Source organism: Xiphias gladius, chromosome 8 (genome assembly GCF_016859285.1).
Source record: "Xiphias gladius isolate SHS-SW01 ecotype Sanya breed wild chromosome 8, ASM1685928v1, whole genome shotgun sequence".
Classification (NCBI taxonomy): Eukaryota; Metazoa; Chordata; class Actinopteri; order Istiophoriformes; family Xiphiidae; genus Xiphias; species Xiphias gladius.
Window position 1 is genome coordinate 27909809 of NC_053407.1, and position 19440 is coordinate 27929248.

Here is a 19440-nt window from a genome sequence, read left to right on the forward strand (position 1 = left end):
AAAATATGTTCTTTTAGTACGGTTTTGAGAGAGCTCAGAAATATTCATCAACAATCAGGTTTCTATGTCGTAGGACTGAGGTGAAAAGCACGAGAACACACAGGAGTGTCACCGTTTACAGTAGTAACGTTATCATTTATTCAGACATTAATAAGAGCAGCGAGATGGAGACAATGAAAAGTACAAATCAGGTGCAGAAATACTTCAGCATCATCTGAATATTTTCATAATTTAAAACACAATACTCAGATTCGGTAAAGACTTCACTGATAAAAACCTTGTCGTCAACTGGATTATTATTAGAATTTCTGAGGCAGGAAACCTGCCAAGTCCAGGTCCTCAGGAGGATCTGGATCAGAAGGACAGGTTGATGAGCGGAGCGTTGTTCTCCCTCTTATCTTCTGGACTCCACTTGATGAGCGGAGAGCTCAGGTCGATCAGCTGCTGAAACAAATAAAAACAACAACAGACAGTGATTTGTGGCTGGTAGATTTTTTTTTTTTTTAAACTTTTAATGATTGTTAAAATTACATCTACTCCCTCTCTTCCACAGCATGCTGGGAAACCCACTGCCTTACGGACTATTGTAAAAAAACTGCCGTTGCACAGCTTCACTGAGAAATGAGATTTCATCTTTTAACCCCCAAAACACATCAGCACTGAGGTGCGGTCCCTTGATCCGTCAATTCATTTGAGGGAAACAAAGGCCTTTAAAAGCGTCGCTAAATTGAGACTTTATCAACGTATAATTTAAGAGTGCCTGACTTAATTTACACATCAGCTTGAAATGTGAAATGTGTCCACGAATGATCAGTTGACACAGTTTGCCGCCGTTAACACTAAGATTCGACTGATGTCTTCTCTGTCTCCTGACTCCTACACAGCAAATCTGAAGCGTCAATTCATTGATTAAATAATTAATGAATTTATGGATTTAAGTGGTTTTTAAAGGATTATCCACACAGTTTTCAAAGTTTCTAAAAAAAAGGGTCAAAAAGCGCTTAACAACTGGCTGAATTTTAACCTTACTTTAAAAACTAAGGTCCTTTGAAGATTTAAATTAAATGATGGATTTCATGTTATTGGTCAGTCTAAGGGGGTTTTACCCCTTAAAACCTCTTAGACTGTGCAGATTATCCATTAAAAACACCTTGTTATAATCGATTACTTTATCCATTAAGTACCTCCTTAAAACCTCATTAATCTTTATTAATAGGTACGAAAACATGACATTAAAGATATGAGATCACAACTACGTCCTTGCGGGAGCACAGCACCTTCTGTCTTCACCTTTTAAGTTGCTATTTTGAACTTGTTTGCGGTAACTTATTACACATCCGGCAGACACGGAGTAAAATTATCATTCATTCTGAGTCGTGTCTGTGTCCACCTCATGAATGTAATCCAATACTCTGTTTCTGGTCTCCACCAACTCCTGAGGGAAATCTCTGGTTCTTTAGCTGCTAAACGCTCCACCAGGTTCACCGGCTGGTCTCTGACTGGGTCTGCCTGCTGTTCTGCTGCCGAGCAGGTAGCGAACAGCGGCTTTTTACAGCCGTTTCTCTGAAAACATCTGCCCGCTGCGATCGAAAACGACACTATGAGAGCGGTGAGGGTGAACCAGAGCGGTAAAGCTTTTGTTTAAAATATAACAGACCAAGACCAAACGTACACAGAAGGACACAGGCAGAACTGTCCACATACTTTTGGACATGTAGTATAACTTCACATATCGTTGCTGTAATTTAAAACATATCGTCTGTGGAAATAAGCATGTGTGGGGTGTTACCTGAGTGTTGGTGCAGGACTTGCTACTGGTCCGGATCAGGTCGGGGGTGTTGGTCAGGTCGATGAGCAGTTTCTCTTGAGGCTGCAGGGTTGGAGCCGGAAGATCCAACAGGAGAACCTGAAGACAGAACAGAGAGATCGTCAGAGTGATGAGAATCTGAGGTTCAGAATGAACCGAAATGAACACTTTCACGTCCAGGAGGCGCGCCAGCGAAGATTTTACACATCCCCAGAACTAAAACCTGGTACAAGACCACAAACTTGAGGAAACCAAAAAGCTGCAACAAGACCAACGGGCACCACAAACTCTGATGAGGCTAAAAGCTGCAAACAACCAAAACCTTTGACAAGATTACAAACTGCGTCAGGACCAAAACCTCCTTATATTCTAGACTGGTTGGAGGTTCACCACCAAAGATTTTACAAGTCAAACTGAGAGGAACAGCTGAAGGTTCATCAAAAAACCCTTGTCACTCCTGACATTTAAATTTTCTGGAGATGCAACTGAGAAACTGTTTTTTATTACAAATCCCCTCGCACACATGGGCAGATGACAAAAACCGATGTCGCAGAAACTTAAAACTGTTGTGTTTTACATTTATGAGTGTGACCTCTGACCTCCTGTGCCTTGCTGTTACTCTCCTCTTCAGTCTCCAGTTCGATCAGGTTTCTGATGGGCTCCGATGGGCCCTGCCTCGGTGCTCCAGGATCCGTGCTCTCTGACTGGTCGGGCTGTGGAGCGCTGCAGGGCCGTGCAGCAGGGGGCTGCTCCTCCTCCAGACAGAAGGGCTGGATGTCCGGGACGTTAACAGGCTCCGCCTCCTGTGCGTCTGCAGGGGCGGAGCTACGCAGAAACAGCATCAGCGTCACAATTATAAACGACACAGTGAGACCCCTGCATGTGTTGTCATGGTAACAGAGCAGCTTTCCCATTGGTCGATAGTGGTTTAAAGTATCTCACCTGCAGCTGCTATCTTTCCTGGCGGAGCCGCGTGCGGGGTCAGCATCAGGGGTGGGCGGCGGCCTGGCGGCTCGGGCCTGGTTGGTGGGCGTGGGCGAAGGGATGGCGGACATCCTGCGCCTCACCGGGGTGGGGAGGGCGGAGGGACGACGCGCCTTCGTCTGCAGCGACCTGCTGCCACCAGCAGAGGGCGTCTGAGGGCCAGCAGAGGGCTTCTGAGGAAGACTACAGGAGAGGGAGTCGATTAGTGACGACAGCAGTGGTCAGAAACAACTACAGCACAGAAAGACAGGACAGATGTCGTTCCAGGTGTTTTGTTTTTTTTTTACCTGGATGAAATGTTTACAATCTAGCAATATTCCTTAATACTTAAACCTTCAAGAACTGATTTTTTTTGGCCACTTGAAGGCAACGGAAACAAGTTATGAACACAATTTTGACAGATCACCAGCTTTTAAATGAATATGGTGAACTTGTCAGAAAATTTTGTTAAAGAGAAACATGATCTTTTATCTGGAGTGGTGTTCATGTCCACCTGATGAATCTAAGTCAATCTAATTCTTTTAACTCTGTTTTTGGTCTCCACCGGCTTCTGAGGGAAATATCTGTTTCTATAGCTGCCAAATGCTCCAACATGTTCACTAGCTGGTCTCCGATTGGGTCTGTCTGCTGTTTGCTGAGGAGCAGGCCGTGGACAGTGGCTTTTTGTCTGAAAACAGCTGCCTGCTGCGGCTGAAAACAAACAAGAGCCCCTTTCACATTGTCATTTAATACCTCATTAATGAGAAAAGTATCGATTGAAGCTGCTCTAAAGTCATCTCCAGTTTCACCTCTCACTGATTGTGACGTGTTGAGGGATAGTTCTGAACAGATGATCTGTTCTTTTTTTTGTGTGGCTAGAATCAAAGCGCCCTGTGGAGTTTTCTTGTAAACAAAGTCGTGTTTACATTCAGGGTTTCTCACCAAAACACACTGGGCCCCATGTGAGAACATTTTGTATCGTTATCCTAAAACTTCTTTACTTTTTTCAAGTCGCCGAACCCGATCAACTGCACAATTACTTGCTGAACTTGCTGTCATGCAACACGTCCAGAAACTGCGACATGATGCTACCCGTTCTGCTCCGTTTGGGGCGTGCTTGAACAAATTCACCATGTTACCCACCTGTCCATGCTGATCACTGACGCCAGTCTCTTTGGCTTCAATATCTTTGAGACGTCTGGAGATGAAAAACAAAGACAGGCAGTCAGACTGACAGACAGATGCGTGTATCAGATAATCAAATACGGAAAATGACAACTGGCTTTAGTTTGACCCAAAGGATTTCATTTTAAACTAATTAGTTCTGAAGGTGAAGACCAGCAGTGCATTTGCAGTCCTTAAGGCAACAAACTGTCAAAACTCTCGAATTACATGTGCCCAAATTTACCAAAGAACCACAGTGAAGTTTGAATGGGCAGGGAGGAGGAGGAAAGAGGAGAATCAGTGAATCATGGGAAGTCCCCCGGCATTCTAGGCCTATAGCAGCTAAACTAAGGGAGGGTTCATGACAAGCATGAGCCAGCCCTGACCGTAAGCTTTATCCAGAAGGAAGGTTTTAAGCCTACTCTTAAATGTGGAGAGGGTTTCTGCCTCCCGGACCAAAACTGGAAGATGGTTCCACAGTAGAGGAGCCTGAAAACTGAAGGCTCTGACTCCCATTCTACCTCGGGAGACCCTAGGAACCACAAGCAAGCCTGCTTTGTGGGAGCGCAGTGTTCTACTGGGGTACTATGAGCTCTTTCTGATATAATGGTGCCTGACCATTAAGGGCTTTGTAGGTGAGGAGGAGGATTTTATTATTTTTTTATTTATCAATTTGACTTTTTTAATTTATGAATTAAGTTCATGTAAAGTGCAATAAACAGAAAAAAACAAAATCAAATCAGTATTTGCTGTGACCACTTTCTGTCTTTCAAACCGCACCAGTTCTCCTGGGTACACCTGCACACAGTTTTTCCAGGTACTTGTCAGGTAGGTTGTTCCAAGCATCCCGGAGAACCTGCCCCAGTTCTTCTGTGGATTTAGGCTGTCTCAGTGTCCCCTGTCTCTTCACGTCTAAAGTCTTACTTAGCAGCTCTATTCTTAGCAATTAGCAAGATAAATAGAAACATTGCACTGAAGCAAAATTTTGGGCCCCTGACGATAATATGCTGCAGGGTCCGTAAACACCCTCCACAGCCTCAGTGTGGAGCAGCTGATGACCGGCTGCTGCGGCTGAGTTTCGGCTTCAACAGCGGAATTCATATTTGTGTCTATGGGGTTTGGTCTGATGTTTTTAGGTGTCAGTAAAACGAAGGAGTTTCAGCACCTGTTCCTGTCCTGTGATTGGTTGAAAGAAACCAAACTATGTCATAACTGAACACGATCAGAGCCACAGCAGGATGAAACAAACTGACGTAGAACTGATCTGTAGACGAATGAACAGACATTGAACCGACATCTCCGACATAATCAGCCTCTCTCACCGTCTCCGTGGTGGACTCCTCCGACTCCTCCGCTGGGTGTTGGTACGACCTGGGCCTCAGGTTTGGGTTTGGCCTTCAATCCGCTCTGCGGCCGGACTGTGGCGGTGGGGGGGACGGAGGTGGTCCTCTCCAAAACTCTCTTGGCGGGCGTCCCCTGGAGGGGCGTGGCCTCAGCTCTCTTCAGCGGCGTGGACCTGACGGCTTTGATGTGCTCTGGCTCAGACAGCTTTCTGGCCTGGGCAGACAGCGAGCGGCGGCCGGCGGCGGAGGAGGACTTTGGCTCTGCGGCGGCGTAGGCAGTGGATGGACGTGATCTGCTTTGACTGGCCGGTCTGTTAATGCTGCCGGGGGCGTTGCCAGTGGAGCCGCTTAGACTCCGGTTCAGAGAAGAGTTGAGTTTACCTGAGAGGAGACACAACACCTGTACTGCTGCATGTTCTGATTGGATGATTGGGGGAGTTGGAGTTGGTGAGTTCGCCGGCGGCGGCAGCTTAGTTAGCGGTTAGCCTGTTAACTAGTAGCTGGTTGGTTTACTGTTAGTAAACTAGTTAACTGGTCATTGTTAAGTTAGAAGTACCTGGCCAGTTAGCAGATACCTGTTAGCTGTGTATAAAATCCAGGTGTCCCGGACTCCTTAATGAAGACCTAGGACCCCTGAAAACCTCACAATCTAGTTACGTCTGGGTACGTTTAGCTCAAACGTGCAGAATGCGGTTTTCACGTTTGGCGAGATTGAGGTTGAACTGAGCTCCCACCACCAACAAACAGAGTTACTCTGTGACCAGACCGAGACCACTTCCTGTAAAAGGGCTCGGTGCGACTGTTTTGGTCCAAACCCAAGTACAACTGCCGTGTTCAGAGCTGCCCGAATGAATCATACCGAGAGGGAAAACGAAGCAGAGTCCGATTCAACCAATATTAATGACACAGCTTTACAAATGCCATATATGGGTATCCAGTGGCCAAACGCTCGAGGCGCATACCACGTTACTGCAACGTTCCTGGTTCAGTTCCTGGCCCGGGGACCCTTGTTGCATGTCATGCCTCTCTCTCTCTGCCCTTGTTTCCTGTCTCTCTCCCTCTCAACTGTCAACTACCACATAAAACACAAAAATGCCAAAAATTTATCATAAATATAGACAAAATAAAGCATTAAACTCAGCGGTTCTGGTCCTCTCAATATTTGAAAAGCTTCAATTATTTCTTAAGTCCAATACACATTAACAAAAAGCCCTTGAACCATCCTGTTATCACTAAACAAAACATGATTAAAAAAAAAAGAAATGGGGTTTGGAGATTTGCTATTTATTGTGTAGAGAAGCACACAAGGTCAGTTTCTGTTAAATCCTGGTGTTCTGTCAGAAGATTTAAATAGCTAATGAAGGCATCCACGCCGTACGTTAACTACACAGGGTTTTGGGGAGGTCTGAGTGTGATCCTATGCCAACAAGGTGTGAGAACACAAGTGAACATAATCCACTGAAAACACAGAAGGTGTCTGAACCTGCAATCACCTGCTTTTATTTACTGACTTGTTTATGACATTGATTTATTTCCCTCGGCCAGTGCACACACTACAAATCCCTGCCACCACAAGGTCTTGCCTAACCTGAGCCCGTGTGATTACGGGTCAGCTCAGGTCTAATATTAACGGGTCGGGTCTGGAATGGATTGAGAGATAATTGCAGGTAACGGATCGGTTTGTTTGTCTTGAGCTTTGCTGCTGCGGGGCGGGTAAAGGTTCGCACACTGGACCCCTGCAGGACTCTGGTCAGGAGATACAAAATGCTTCATGTTGCAAACACGTTTTTACTAACACGTTCTATTTGTTCAGAGCGTTTCGGATGGATTTAGTGTTAATGTTTGGTTGATGTAGGCCTTCTCCTGCTCACTGCACACCGACTGGTAGCAGTTTAGTTAGCTGTTAGCGTACCTTCAGTGGGGGACGCGGACAAATGGTAGGTTGACATTTGGTTCAGGAGTTAGCTGGTAGCCATTAGCCGTTGGCAGGTAGCTCACCTTTAGCGGGGGACAGAGACAGACTTGAGTTGAAGCTGGACACCGAGGATGAGGACGAGGAAGTGTTCTTCCTGTCTGTCGCCCTCCTGCTCTGAAGGGGTGGAGCTTTCACACCTGACAGGTTCCTCACAACACTCTGATGGAGGGAAAAAAAAAAAGTTTAATTAAATGTGCTGAGCTGCAGTGTCTGACTCTGTCCAGCAGGTGGGACTGTTTGGCCAGATTTCAACGATGAACCAATCAGATTAAGTTTTGGCCCCCTGAGTGAGAGAGGACGGGTGCGTTACCTTGGTGGGCGGAGCCAGCGTGCGTTTTCCCAGAAGGCTGGAGTTGAGGGAGGAGTCGCTGACGTCAGAGGCCACGCTCGTCGAATCAGAGAGCAGATCCTCACAAGACTCGGCCCTGCTGGAGGGACGAGAGACCGGGCTCCGCCTTCTACCCCCCACCACCTGACAGAAAAAGAGCCGACAGGAACACAACATCCATCAATTAACACAGTGGCTCCCCAGCTGGGGGGGTTAGGACCCCTGCGGTAGGTCATCAGATACGTCCGATGGGTCAATGAGGATGGGGGAAGAAATACATGTAAAACTGTTTCATAGCACAAATCTCTATCCTAGAAAAACAAACCAAAAAAAAAACATTTCTCTTGAGCTTATGATTGCGTCTTGGTCACTGTGTCACATGGCTGAACTGATTTCCAGTATTCCTCGGGGAAATTCTCACCAAAATTTGCTCCCGTTTCCCTAAAACGTCTTCACCAAACCTCATTTAATCTACCTCACAACTGTGGTGCTGAAACAATACAAGTCTGTATAGTTGGCACTGCCTGAGAGGTAGTGAACCTCTACGAGGAGCTGCTGTTCAACTGCCACATAACCTGAAGGATAGTGTCAGAAAATTCAATGTATGTATTATGAAAAATGATTCACAGTCTAGCATTTAAAAATCCAACTTCATTTATGATGAGTAAATCTGAGAAATGCGTGATATACTCTCAGGATGTGATCGTACCAGACACATCACATCGGTTATCAGCGATATTCTGCGGCAAGAAACAGTCCAGCACATAACCCCCTCTGAAAAACGGTGAATTTTTGTTTTTTTCCTCTGGTTTGTGTATTGATTTATTGAGTGGGACGCAACATGTTACTGAGCGAGCTTTGGAAGCGCTGGGAGGTGGACTTTGCTGTTTCCCTCCTGCTAAGCTAAGATACCTGCCTGTAGTTTCATATTTACTGTACAGAAAAGCGAATCAGCTAATTCCCCAAAAATGCAAAAACTATTGTTTAAGAGGAGACTGTCGGGTCCAAGGAGGGAAGTTTAGCTCCAAAAGTTGATCATAGAAAAACGAACAGAAACAGAAAAAACAGTGGAAACAACGATATTTTTTCACCGCAGGACCTTAATGAGCCAGACCACGTCTTTGCTTCTACTTGTGCTTCCACTGCTCTGAGTTCTTGGAACTGGATCCGGGTTCTCCTCAGGTACTTGCAGGCGCTGGTTGCAATGCTATCAATCGTGACCGACCGAGTAGACATGTCAGTTTTTCAATTTGCATAGTTTGCCAACACTTGCCATTAAAAAACCATTAGTTCGTCCATGTACGCAACATTAATAAAGCACGACGTGTTTAGTGAAGCACTGCGTGGAGAGTGCGGCTGAATATCCAGGTTATATTATGATTTATGATATCCGACACTGTTCTGTATTAGTCAGATAGATTTTGTGCGCAGTGTTGGGGAGAACATCACTACTTTAATTACATTTTCCAGTAACATGGGTGCTGGCAGGGCAGTGCAGCCAAGCACTGCATCACTAACTGTCATATCTAATTTCGCTGTACATGCCGCAGGCCGTTATTCCAGTAGATTATTTCTGTGATTCATTCAGTCCACCTCCTACTGAAAGTAGAGGCTTTTATTACCCTACTGATACTGATGTTTAAAAGTCTTTACAAGAGTCAACGGAAGAAAATCAGTGTTAACTCCACTCCTCCCATTGTTGCTTGTCCTACAACTACACTCAAATGCTAAACACACCATAAAAAAAACCACCTCTTTAAAGCATTCTGGTCTCTAACACACTGTGGAAACACAAGAAGAACCTTGTTCCAAAGAGTCACGAGGTTCTGGTTACAGGCTACAGCTCGGTGAGTTCCTGCAGTGGAGACGGACTACAGAATATCTGCCGTTACGGGCTGACACCAGGTGGCGCCACTGACCCTGTCATTATTTTTGGTGTTTTACAGACTGAATGTTTCACCCCTGAACTGAAAAGTAAAAAAACACACACACACACAAAAAAAAAACTTCTCTCCTACTTTGCTCGGTGGTTGCAGTCTAGTTTTCTCCACTCTGGTTCTACTGGCTGCACAGGAAGTTGGAGGTGCTGCTGGTTTGCTCGGCAGCACGATGCCAACACCCAGTGCAGTTTTCCCGCGCAGCGACATCCTGGGCTGAACCTTGGCCCCGCCAACGGGGCTGGAGGTGCTGAGTCTGGCAGTGGGGCGGGTGGACGAAGCTGCGTTGGCTTGGGGGCGGGTGGACGAAGCTGCATGGGCGCTTTTTCCTCTCAGCAGTTGGCGCTGGATAGCAGGGGGCAGCTGCTTCATGGGACTGTCCTGCACGCAGAAGGTCTGGCGTTTGATGGGGCTGAGCGCGCCGGCGGTCTGACCGAGCACTTCCAGTTTGGCCTCTGCGTCCTGGAAAAACTCTTTACTGTGGGCTGTGGTGTCAGGGGTCACGGTGGTGGTCTCGTCCTCCTCGCCGTGCAGCCGACTTGGCACGCCGCTCTGCAGCTGGGTGGCTAGCTGGTGGGCTTCCTGACACACAGCCTCCAGCTGATCCCCAGTCAACGGGCTCCAGCTCACCCGCACACCACCGCCGTCGTCCTCGAGCCGAGACACCACGTTGACGGAGGCACACCTCTCCTTATGGCTGACCAGACCTACGAACACTTCGTCCTCATCTTCGTCACCTTTGGAGCTGCAGAGCAGAGAGAACACAAACAGCTCACAGCAATGACCAATCAAAACAGAGAGATGAAACTCAGCCCTGCAAACTCAAAGAGGTACGAAGAGGGTGACAGCTCCACCACTGAGCTAAAGTTCTGTAAATATTCACATTTCCCTTTTTAATAATATAATATTCGTCACACCAAACAAAAAGATGAGCAGTAGATTCACTTCTGCTTTTGACTTCGTTTCATCAGGACAGCTTCCATTTAATGCAGTACCAGTAGTTGACCAGCAGATGTCTCCTCTCTCACTGGGTGAGGCAAAGCGCCTGCTTTAGTAATGCTAGTGTAATAAAGAGACTATGTAGGGTACAGGCTAAATCTCTGTGTCATCGCTAAGGCTACACTAGTGTTTACTTTCACTAATAGATAGAGACCTGACACTTTATGATCCGAGCACAGAGCTCTTTGTGGAAATGACTTTACTGTCTCGTCTTTGATCGTTTAGGAGAATATCAACAATAAATTTAAATACCTCTCTTTTTAAAAAAAAAAAAAACAACAACAAATAAACATGCAGAAAACTTGGCAGGACTTTTTATCTGCCTTGTGTCTGCAGGTTTTCCTCTCAGGTTGCACACAGCTCAACCAAGGTCCACCAAATCATATGCGAAAGCAAAAAAGAAGAAGAAGAGGAAGAACAGAGTGGAGCAGCACAGTCTGTGCAAATATTTGATTTAAAGTGTTGGCTTTGCCCCAAATAAACATTGTATCATTCTCAGCAGACGGTAGATATGTTTGCAAATTGAGAATATTACCTTTTAAGATACACTCACCAAGCACTTTATTAGGAACACACCTGTACACCTGCTTATTTATGCAATTTTCTAAATCAGCCAATCATGTGGCAGCAGTGCAATGTATATAATAATGCAGGTACAGGTCAGGAGCTTCAGTTAATGTTCACATCAAACATCAGGATGGGGACAAAGTGTGATCTCAGTCACTGTGGCATGATTGTTGGTGCCAGGCCGGATGGTTTGAGTATTTCCGAAACTGCTGATCTCCTGAGAGTCTCACACACACACACACACACACACACACACACACACACACACACACACACACACACACACACACACACACACACACACACACACACACACACACACACCTCTAAAAGTTTACAGAGAATTGTGCCAAATACAAAAAACATCCAGCGAGCGGCAGCTCTGTGGACGGAAACACCTCGTTGATGAGAGATGTCAGAGGAGACTGACTGGTCGGAGCTGACAGAGAGGCTACGGTAACTCAGATAACCGCTCTTTACAGCTGTGGTGAGCAGAAATGCGTCTCAGAATGGCATGTCCAACCTTGAGGCGGATGGGCTACAGCAGCAGAAGACCATGTCAGGGTCCACCCATGTCAGCCAAGGAGAGGAATCTGAGGCTGCAGTGGGCACAGGCTGTATCACACTGAACGGTTTAAGACTGGAAAAACGTAGCCTGGTCTGATGAATCTGGATTTCTGCTGAGGAAGCAGATGGTAGGGACAGAGTTTGGTGTCACCAGCATGAATCCAGGGAGCCAACCTGCCTTGTGTCAGTAGTCCAGGTTGGTGGTGGTGAATGTTTTCTTGGCTCACTTTGGGCCCCTTAATACCAATCAAACATGGTTTGAATGCAACAGATTATCTGATTACTGTTGCTGACCATGTTCCTCCCTTTTTGGCCACAGTTCACCATCTTCTAATGGCTACTTCCAGCATGATGATGCACCATGTCACAAAGCAAAAGTCGTCTCAAACTGGTTTCATGAATGTGACAGTAAGATCAGTGGACTTCAGTGGCCTCCCCAGTCAACAGATCTGGATCCAGTAGAGCACTTTTGGGAAGTGGTAGAACTGGAGATTGTTCAGCATGAATGTGCAGCTGACAAATCTGCAGAAATGATGTGATGCAGTCACGTCAACAGGGACCAGAACCTCAAAGGAAAGTTTCCAACATCTGGTGGAATCAATGCCACAAAGGACTGAGGCTGTTTTGAGAGCAAAGGGAGGCTCTACCCAGTACTAGTTCCTAATAAAATGCTTGGTGAGTATACAATCTTCTGCTGGATAACAGGTTAAAAAAAAAAAAAAGACAAAAACAAGACTTTCCTCCTAAGGTTTGTGTAGGGAAAACATGCAGAGTGCTGAGGTCATGCTGGCTTTTGAAATGATAGGTTCACGGTTGTTCCGGTCTGCGGTGTTTCCCCTGAATGCATTCTTTTGTACGGAGTTTTCATCTATTCAAATCTGTTTCTTCAGCAGGAGAGTACACCAGCACAGCAGGCTGCTTCTGACTGAATATTAGAAAGAAAGATCCTGTTTCAAACAGATCACCAGTCTGACATCAACGGTGTGGATGATACTCCTGGACTGATCTATCAGCACGTAAAATACTGTTGGGTAAAGTTTGGATATTGAGATAACCCTGCATTGTGGTCACACGCCCTGCGTCAAACTCCAGGACCCGATCTTATGGTGATCCGGGCCCTGTCAATACTTCCAGAGGACCGGAAACCGAGTTTAACAGAAGCCTACCTGGCTGGTGACAGGGACACATCGAAGTCAAACTTCTCGTCAGGCAGAAAGAACAGATCTGTTCGGAGACACAAACGCGGTTCACAAAAACAGTTAATGAATCACAGGAGCGTGGTGTCAGCAGCGGCTGAAAGCTGACTCAGGGTCAGTGAGTGTGAACGTACCGCTGTTAGCTCGACCGTCCATCCCGCCGTCGGTTCTCCTCCGTGGGAGACAGACTGCTCCGGATCAGGCCTGCAGCGGCAACTTCAACTCTCTATATAAGAACAATATTTTACACGAACAGAATTTTAGATATAGCGTGAACTATAACAGTCAAGCTAACTTCAGCGTTAGCCCGCTAGCCCGTTAGTCGTCCACCTAGATCAAACGGTAACTGACATGAGCTTTAGACTGAGAACTTAAACACGGAGTTTGGTTCATTCAGCGGCTCACGGGACTCGCCCCGAGTCACCGTTTAATTAAAAAAACGTTACAAACCTCAAGTTCCTCTGAAAACTCACAAATCTTCTTTTTTTGTTCCGCATTCAAACAGCGACACGAAAACACAACTACACAAACAATTCAAATCTGCTGGTCCGAGGGCCATGTGACTCGCACGCACTCGGCCATTGGTTGGAAGTGTATGACGAAGCAGCGATCGGAACTGTGGGTAATGTTGTTAATAGAGTCAAAGCTGGTTTCCGGGTTAAAGACCTTTTAAATCTGATTCAAGTTCGATTCCGATAAAATAACTTAAAATTAATTTTCACTGACAAAGAACAAATAACACATAAAATAATAATAATAATTAAATCACAAGTGAATTAATATAAATTCGTATAATTGATTTAAAATAAAAATAATGTTTTAGCCCTTAAAAATAAAAGGTTTATCTAAAGCTGTAGTCAGCTCGTAAAAAACAGGAACTTTTTGTGTATGAGCATTGCTAATTTTTTCTAAAGGCTAGAAAATGAAGAAAATGAATCAAATATATTGATGAATATATACAGGATAGATTGAATGAATGATACAGGATAGAATGAATAAAGAAAGAAGATACGTAATTTTTTTGTGTATAAATTAATTTAAGGTTAGACTTATTTCTTTTGATATCTTTTATAATTCTAAATTAATTAATGTAAAAAAAATTTGATAAGTTTGACTTTTCCTTTATTTTGTTATGAGTTTTCCTGTACTCTCTGCATTGCTGGTTATCAAGTAATTGTATTGTTCCTTTAATAAATAAATGGGTAAACAAACAATTCAAGTAGTTAGATCAATGTAATGCATAAATGATTGCGATAGCTAATTAGAAACAATGGGTAAATGTTTGAAAAGTCCAGCTTGTGCCCGCTCCAAATGGTAGCGGTATAAGTGCCAAATTGACCAAAGCAACCTAAACCTTGACCGTTCAGTCGTAGAAAGAAATTACTGTAACAAAATCCCATTTTTAGTGTCAAATAACATCCAATTTTAAAAACTCTTAATATGGGCACATTTGTAACATGATGACAGTTGTGTCGATGAAGGGGTAGTTGAATTCATCCATCAGGAAAAACGAAAAAAAAAGGTTGGGAGCCACTGCTTCCGAGCACCTCACCACGGCAACAGACGCTCGCACAGGTGCGTCCAGGTCCGATCACCTGTCCTCTTTACCCCTACTATCATTGGCTCGCCGGTTACTTTCGCCGATAGTAAAGGTAACCGGTGTTCGGCACCACGTCTCCAGGCTGTCAGGTCCACGTTCCCCCTTCACTTGGTGATAGGAAATATTAAAAGTTATAACTCTTTAAAAGTTATAAACTTATTCTGAAAATATCACAACTTTATTTTACATTGTAGACTGTTATGTTCACGTGTTTCCCTTGACAGTTACCGCTGTATTCTGAAAATGAAAGTCAAATATCGAAGCGTTTTTTCTCCTAAAATTAACTGGAAACATTATGATTTTTTTTTTTTGTCCCAACGTTATTTCTTGAAATATTTTTCACATTTTTCTGAAGATTGTGAATAATATCACAAGAAAAACCAAAAAAACAAAACAAAACTTCTTTTTTCATAAAACTATTATTCTACTTTCATATTGCAACTTCTAATGTTGTGTCTGTTTTTTTGTGAAAATTTCAGCTTTATTTTCATAGTAATAAAATTAAAATTCTGACTCACACTACAACTGTTCTCTGGTAAAATAATGACTTTAGTCTCATAATATTGTAACTTTTAATATTACTTCATTTTTCTTTGAAAATTCTTGTGTTATCAAAATATATAAACATTTCTTTGGTAACATTGTAACTTATTTTTTATCACTTTTTTCTTGTTACCACTTTATGCTTAAAATATTACACCTTTTTTCCTAGAAATGTGCCTTACTCAAAAATAAGAGTTATTCTTGAAATATTAAACAAATATTATTGTCATCGTCTCCGATTTCTTAAAGATTAAAGTCTTATTCACAGATTAAAACTGTGAATAAGACAACTATTGTAAAAAACACTACAACTTTACTTTCATAATATTACGTCTTTTGATATTATGACTTTTTTCTTTAAAAACCACAACTTTATTTTCATATTACAACTTTTTTCCATAAAACTATGATCTGGAATTACTTTTTTCTAGTAAAATTATGAGACTATTCTCTACCACAATTTTATTTTCTTAACATTCTGACATTTGTGGCCCTGATACTCTCCTGTCACTGTGTTCTTCTCACCCAACCTTTATTTTCCAGGGCTGCTTTACGATGGCAGGTATCTCTCTCTAAAATCCCCCCAGGCCCGTCTGTCTTTATCTCAGTTTGTGGTCTAAGCACAACGTTTCTTCTTCTGTATGACGTGGAGCTGTGTCACAAACACCCTGCTCTAAAAGTTGTTTGTTTTTGTTTTTTTTCACTTTTAATACATTTTGATTTTACACCTTTTGAAACAACCTAAAACATATTTTCTTTACAAAAATACTAGAATAAAATGCAGACATTGAACATTTACTTTAAACACTTCTGTCTACAAACCCACGTCTCTGAACCCACGTCTCTTTAAGAATAACCTCGCCCCTCATTAAAGATGAATCGCCCTACACATTTCCGTCACAGATCATTAAAGGGGACCTATTATATGCTTCTTTCCAGCTATCTCTTTTTATCCTGGGAATCCAATGGAAGAGCTCTGCATGATTTACATTAAAAAAAAAGAAAAAAAAAGGATCTCATACTGCCTGTTATGCGACCCCTGAGTTGAGCCTCTGGCTGAAACAGGCAGTATTAGCTCTGGGCTCCTCAAGGCCCCCCTCCCAAAAGCCCACTTTCTTCTGATTGGCCAAACGACTGTACAGTAAACCTGCACCATGGGTTATTCCTATGCTGGAGTACATGAAATGCCTTTAATACTACTTAAGTAGACGGTTTTGCTGTGCCTGGAGCTGTGTCTGGAGCGGAGGCCCATATGCTCGTGGGAAACCTAGTGTTCAGAGCAGCCTGCTTTTGTCTCACAGGCATCACTTCTACATATGTTTACCTCATTATCTGAAACTTTGGCCACGTTTAATATGAACAGCCGATATTGTAACATTAAAACACAACAAGCAGAACGGGTCCCCTTTACGCGAAACCTTGACGCCAACTAACCGTAACTCGTCACCGTCAGCTCACATCGGCTCGTCCGCTGACAAACAGGAACACTGCGGATTACGACGAACCCCGACTACGTCTGAACATCAACATCAATATTTATAGATCAGAAACTGATTATGGACTGACCACTTCACAAGCACTCTCCACCTAAATAACAACTGCAGAGTTCATTAAAGTAAAGAAAGAAAACATCAGGAGGGAAGAAAACAGTCTGTGTGAACCTGCTGCTGCGGCTCCAAACACAACAACAAACACATTTGGAAACATTTCTGCTTCCTGGAATCTAAAAACCAGCAGGTTGAACTCCTGACCAGCAACGATCAAATGAGTCTGTTTTTAAAATGTTTTTTCATTCCTCCGCTCTCAGAGGAAGCAGCGCTTTCGCCTTAAGGAACACAGTACGAACAGAAACGACCATTGCAACAGAGAGTGGTCAGTCTGGGGAAAGGGGCTTCACAGTGAGGTCTCCAGGCTGTGCAGGGGGCTCCCCGGACACGGCGGCAGCCCCGCTGAGTTGAGCGGGGTCAGACCGGGCCTGGAGGCGTCCTTATGCAATGGGACGATGAGGTCCACGGCATTGTTGTTCTGGTTGGGCGAGGATGGGAGCGGCGGCAGGTTGGACAGTCTGGTCAGCGGCGGTGGGACGAGTATGGAGTTTCGTTTGGTGGGGGCGTCATCCTCACCCTCGTTCTCATCGATCAGCGGGATCTGAGGCTCTGAGTCCTCGATGCGGAACTCGTTGTGGCTCATGAAGTTGTGGATGGAGCTGCGAGATTCGGGCGTCTCCAGACCTTCGTAGGGAGACACGCTGTCTCTGAAGGCGTTCACCACACGGATCTGAGAGACGAGAGGCAGTCATTCAGTTCAGGGTTCAATGGAGGAGGCGAGTGTGCCGAGGGACGTTAAAGGAAAATTCTGGTGTTTTTCTCTGACTAGGGATCATGATAATAGCTTCATACAGCACAGAGCAGTTTTACAAATAAAGTCTCAAACATTTTAGTTAAATAGAAGACAACTCAAAGTACCTAAGATTACAGGGAGTTTTAGCTACGGTAACTAATGTTAAAAAGCCTGTTAAAAAGCCCTGTTTAATTAATGAGCCTTTTTGTAGGATTTTGTAGGATTGCAGTAACCATCAGGATCATCCTCTATCTCAATCTAGTATGTTCCTCCAGTCCACTCTGCTCTCAAGTTTCCTTTCCTCCTAATAATGCCATACGAAGAAAAAGAAAAAAAGCTAGCTGTTGTGTTTGTCGTTTCGCTCTGCTCTCTGTGAATTCTTTTTAGTGAAGAAGAGTGATTAATTTATTTGCAAAGTTTTTTTTTTGCAACCATTTTCAGTTTTGTCTCCGTGTGATCATGATTTCTTACTGCACAGTTATACAGTGGACAGTGGCTTTTATTCCTGGGTGATCACTTGGGTCAGAATGCAGATGATTATTATATTTTTATTTTTTTATTTTTTTATTTATTTTCTCATTTTAATATCTAATTGACATTTGAATATTTACTACATGGTTATAAAGTAATGAAAGCGGAGCTAGCTATTTTTAGATTTAGGAATAAAAAAGCGTAAACTGCCTGTGTGGTGCTCTCTCCTGCTCCAAGTGAATGAATGGTGGTCGAAAAGCAAAGCACCACCACTCGTCATGCTGCTGCTGCTGCTGTGAGGACGACGATACACACAATAAAAAAAGTCTCAACGCGAGCAGGCGTGGGGACGGCAAAATAAGTGAGTAGAGGCTCAGAGCTCTGACAAGAGCAAGCAGCTCCTCAACACCAGCAAAAAAAACCTCAATCAAACAACAAAAAGTCTCAAAACACATTCAAACTAAAGTACACATTAGCCTAGTAGATTAGCTTTAGACTGTAAAAAAAAAAAAAAAAAAAAAAAAAAAAAAAAAAAAAAAAAAAAATATTAACTGATTAACTGTAGTTAACGAGATCACTCTCTGATGTGTCTGATGAATCTTCCTGTTCCTCCAGTCCCTCTTCCTCAGTTCTTTCCTCCTTCTGCCTAATGCCATAAAGAAAAAAAAAAAAGCTCGTTTGTGTTGCTTGTTTGCTCTCTTGTTGCTCTTTCTTTCAGCTTTCTTCAGTGAAGTCTGTGATTTTAATAATAATTTTTTTTTTTTTTGATTTTTTTTTTTTTTGTTTTTTGATTTTGATTTCATGATTTCTTAGTGCACAGTTATACAGTTTTATAGCTTAGTGTGATCCGTATACTGATCCTGATCACTACACTAAAGAGATGATTATTATAAGATTTTTTTTTTTTTTTTTTTTTTTTATTTTTTCATCATTTTGACATTTGAATTTTTTTATTTGGTTATTTACTATATGGAAAAACAGCATGAAGCTTATTTTTTTTGAGATAAAATAAAAATATAAAAAAAAATGGCTGTCTCCTGCTCTGTCTCCTGTCAGTCTGTGGTCTGGGTGAAAAGGCGCACCCACCCACACACATACCATACCTGCTGCTGGAGTGGGGGCGATAATTACACAAAAATAAAAAAAGTCTCAACGCGAGCAGAGCGTGGGACGGCAAAATAAGTGAGTAGAGGGAGAAGATATCACATGACGCACGGGTGTGCACAGTAAGCGTAGGTACATGCACGCGCACACACACACACAGAGTGAACTCATGTTGGGAGAACAGGCAGGGACGGTCGTTACACGCTGTCGCACTCCAAAAACCTTGTACAAATGAGTTAGAAGAGAGCCTAAGCATGTGACAGCTTGCAGTAGTAGGCTGCAACAGTTTTAAATTCTATTTCCATATGTTGTCATGTGTGAAAAGACCCGAAATGAACACTGTAAGCAGAGTACTCGATTACTATAAGCTAAATTATTTAAAGAACATTTGTATAGGAATGATTCTATCCCAAGCTTTTGATCCATATAAACGGTTGATCACTGTACCCATAATCACTATAAGTGGTTTCCACTGTACTTAGAAATACACGGCACAGGCAGTAGCCGACAGCCGGTCACTGCAGCTTTGGTCCAAG

General features: G+C 43.5%; 2 protein-coding genes across 6 annotated transcripts in view; both read right to left on the bottom strand.

The window, feature by feature from the left end:
* Nucleotides 1-108: 108 nt before the first annotated feature.
* gtse1 (G-2 and S-phase expressed 1) lies at nucleotides 109-13460 on the bottom strand. 2 transcript variants are annotated; one of them, XM_040131931.1, is made up of 12 exons: nucleotides 13297-13460; nucleotides 12981-13072; nucleotides 12817-12874; nucleotides 9599-10262; nucleotides 7563-7724; nucleotides 7276-7411; nucleotides 5257-5658; nucleotides 3914-3968; nucleotides 2750-2974; nucleotides 2407-2632; nucleotides 1790-1906; nucleotides 109-441 (listed from the first exon to the last, which is right to left on the bottom strand). In XM_040131931.1, the coding sequence occupies exons 2-12, from the start codon at nucleotides 13000-13002 to the stop codon at nucleotides 355-357; spliced, it is 2154 nt and encodes a 717-aa protein (XP_039987865.1). In that variant the 5' UTR covers nucleotides 13003-13072; nucleotides 13297-13460; the 3' UTR covers nucleotides 109-354. The 2 variants fall into 2 exon arrangements, with proteins under 2 accessions (XP_039987865.1, XP_039987864.1); XM_040131930.1 differs by having other exon boundaries at nucleotides 109-444.
* A 1721-nt stretch (nucleotides 13461-15181) lies between these two features.
* The window catches only part of LOC120793341 (plasma membrane calcium-transporting ATPase 1-like), a 43700-nt gene continuing 39441 nt past the window's right edge, over nucleotides 15182-19440 (bottom strand). For all 4 annotated transcript variants that reach the window (XM_040133318.1, XM_040133319.1, XM_040133320.1 and 1 more), the window contains exon 21: nucleotides 15182-17266. In XM_040133318.1, coding sequence (XP_039989252.1) covers nucleotides 16883-17266 — 384 coding nt within the window. In that variant the 3' untranslated portion in view covers nucleotides 15182-16882. The remainder of the gene's footprint in view (nucleotides 17267-19440) is intronic.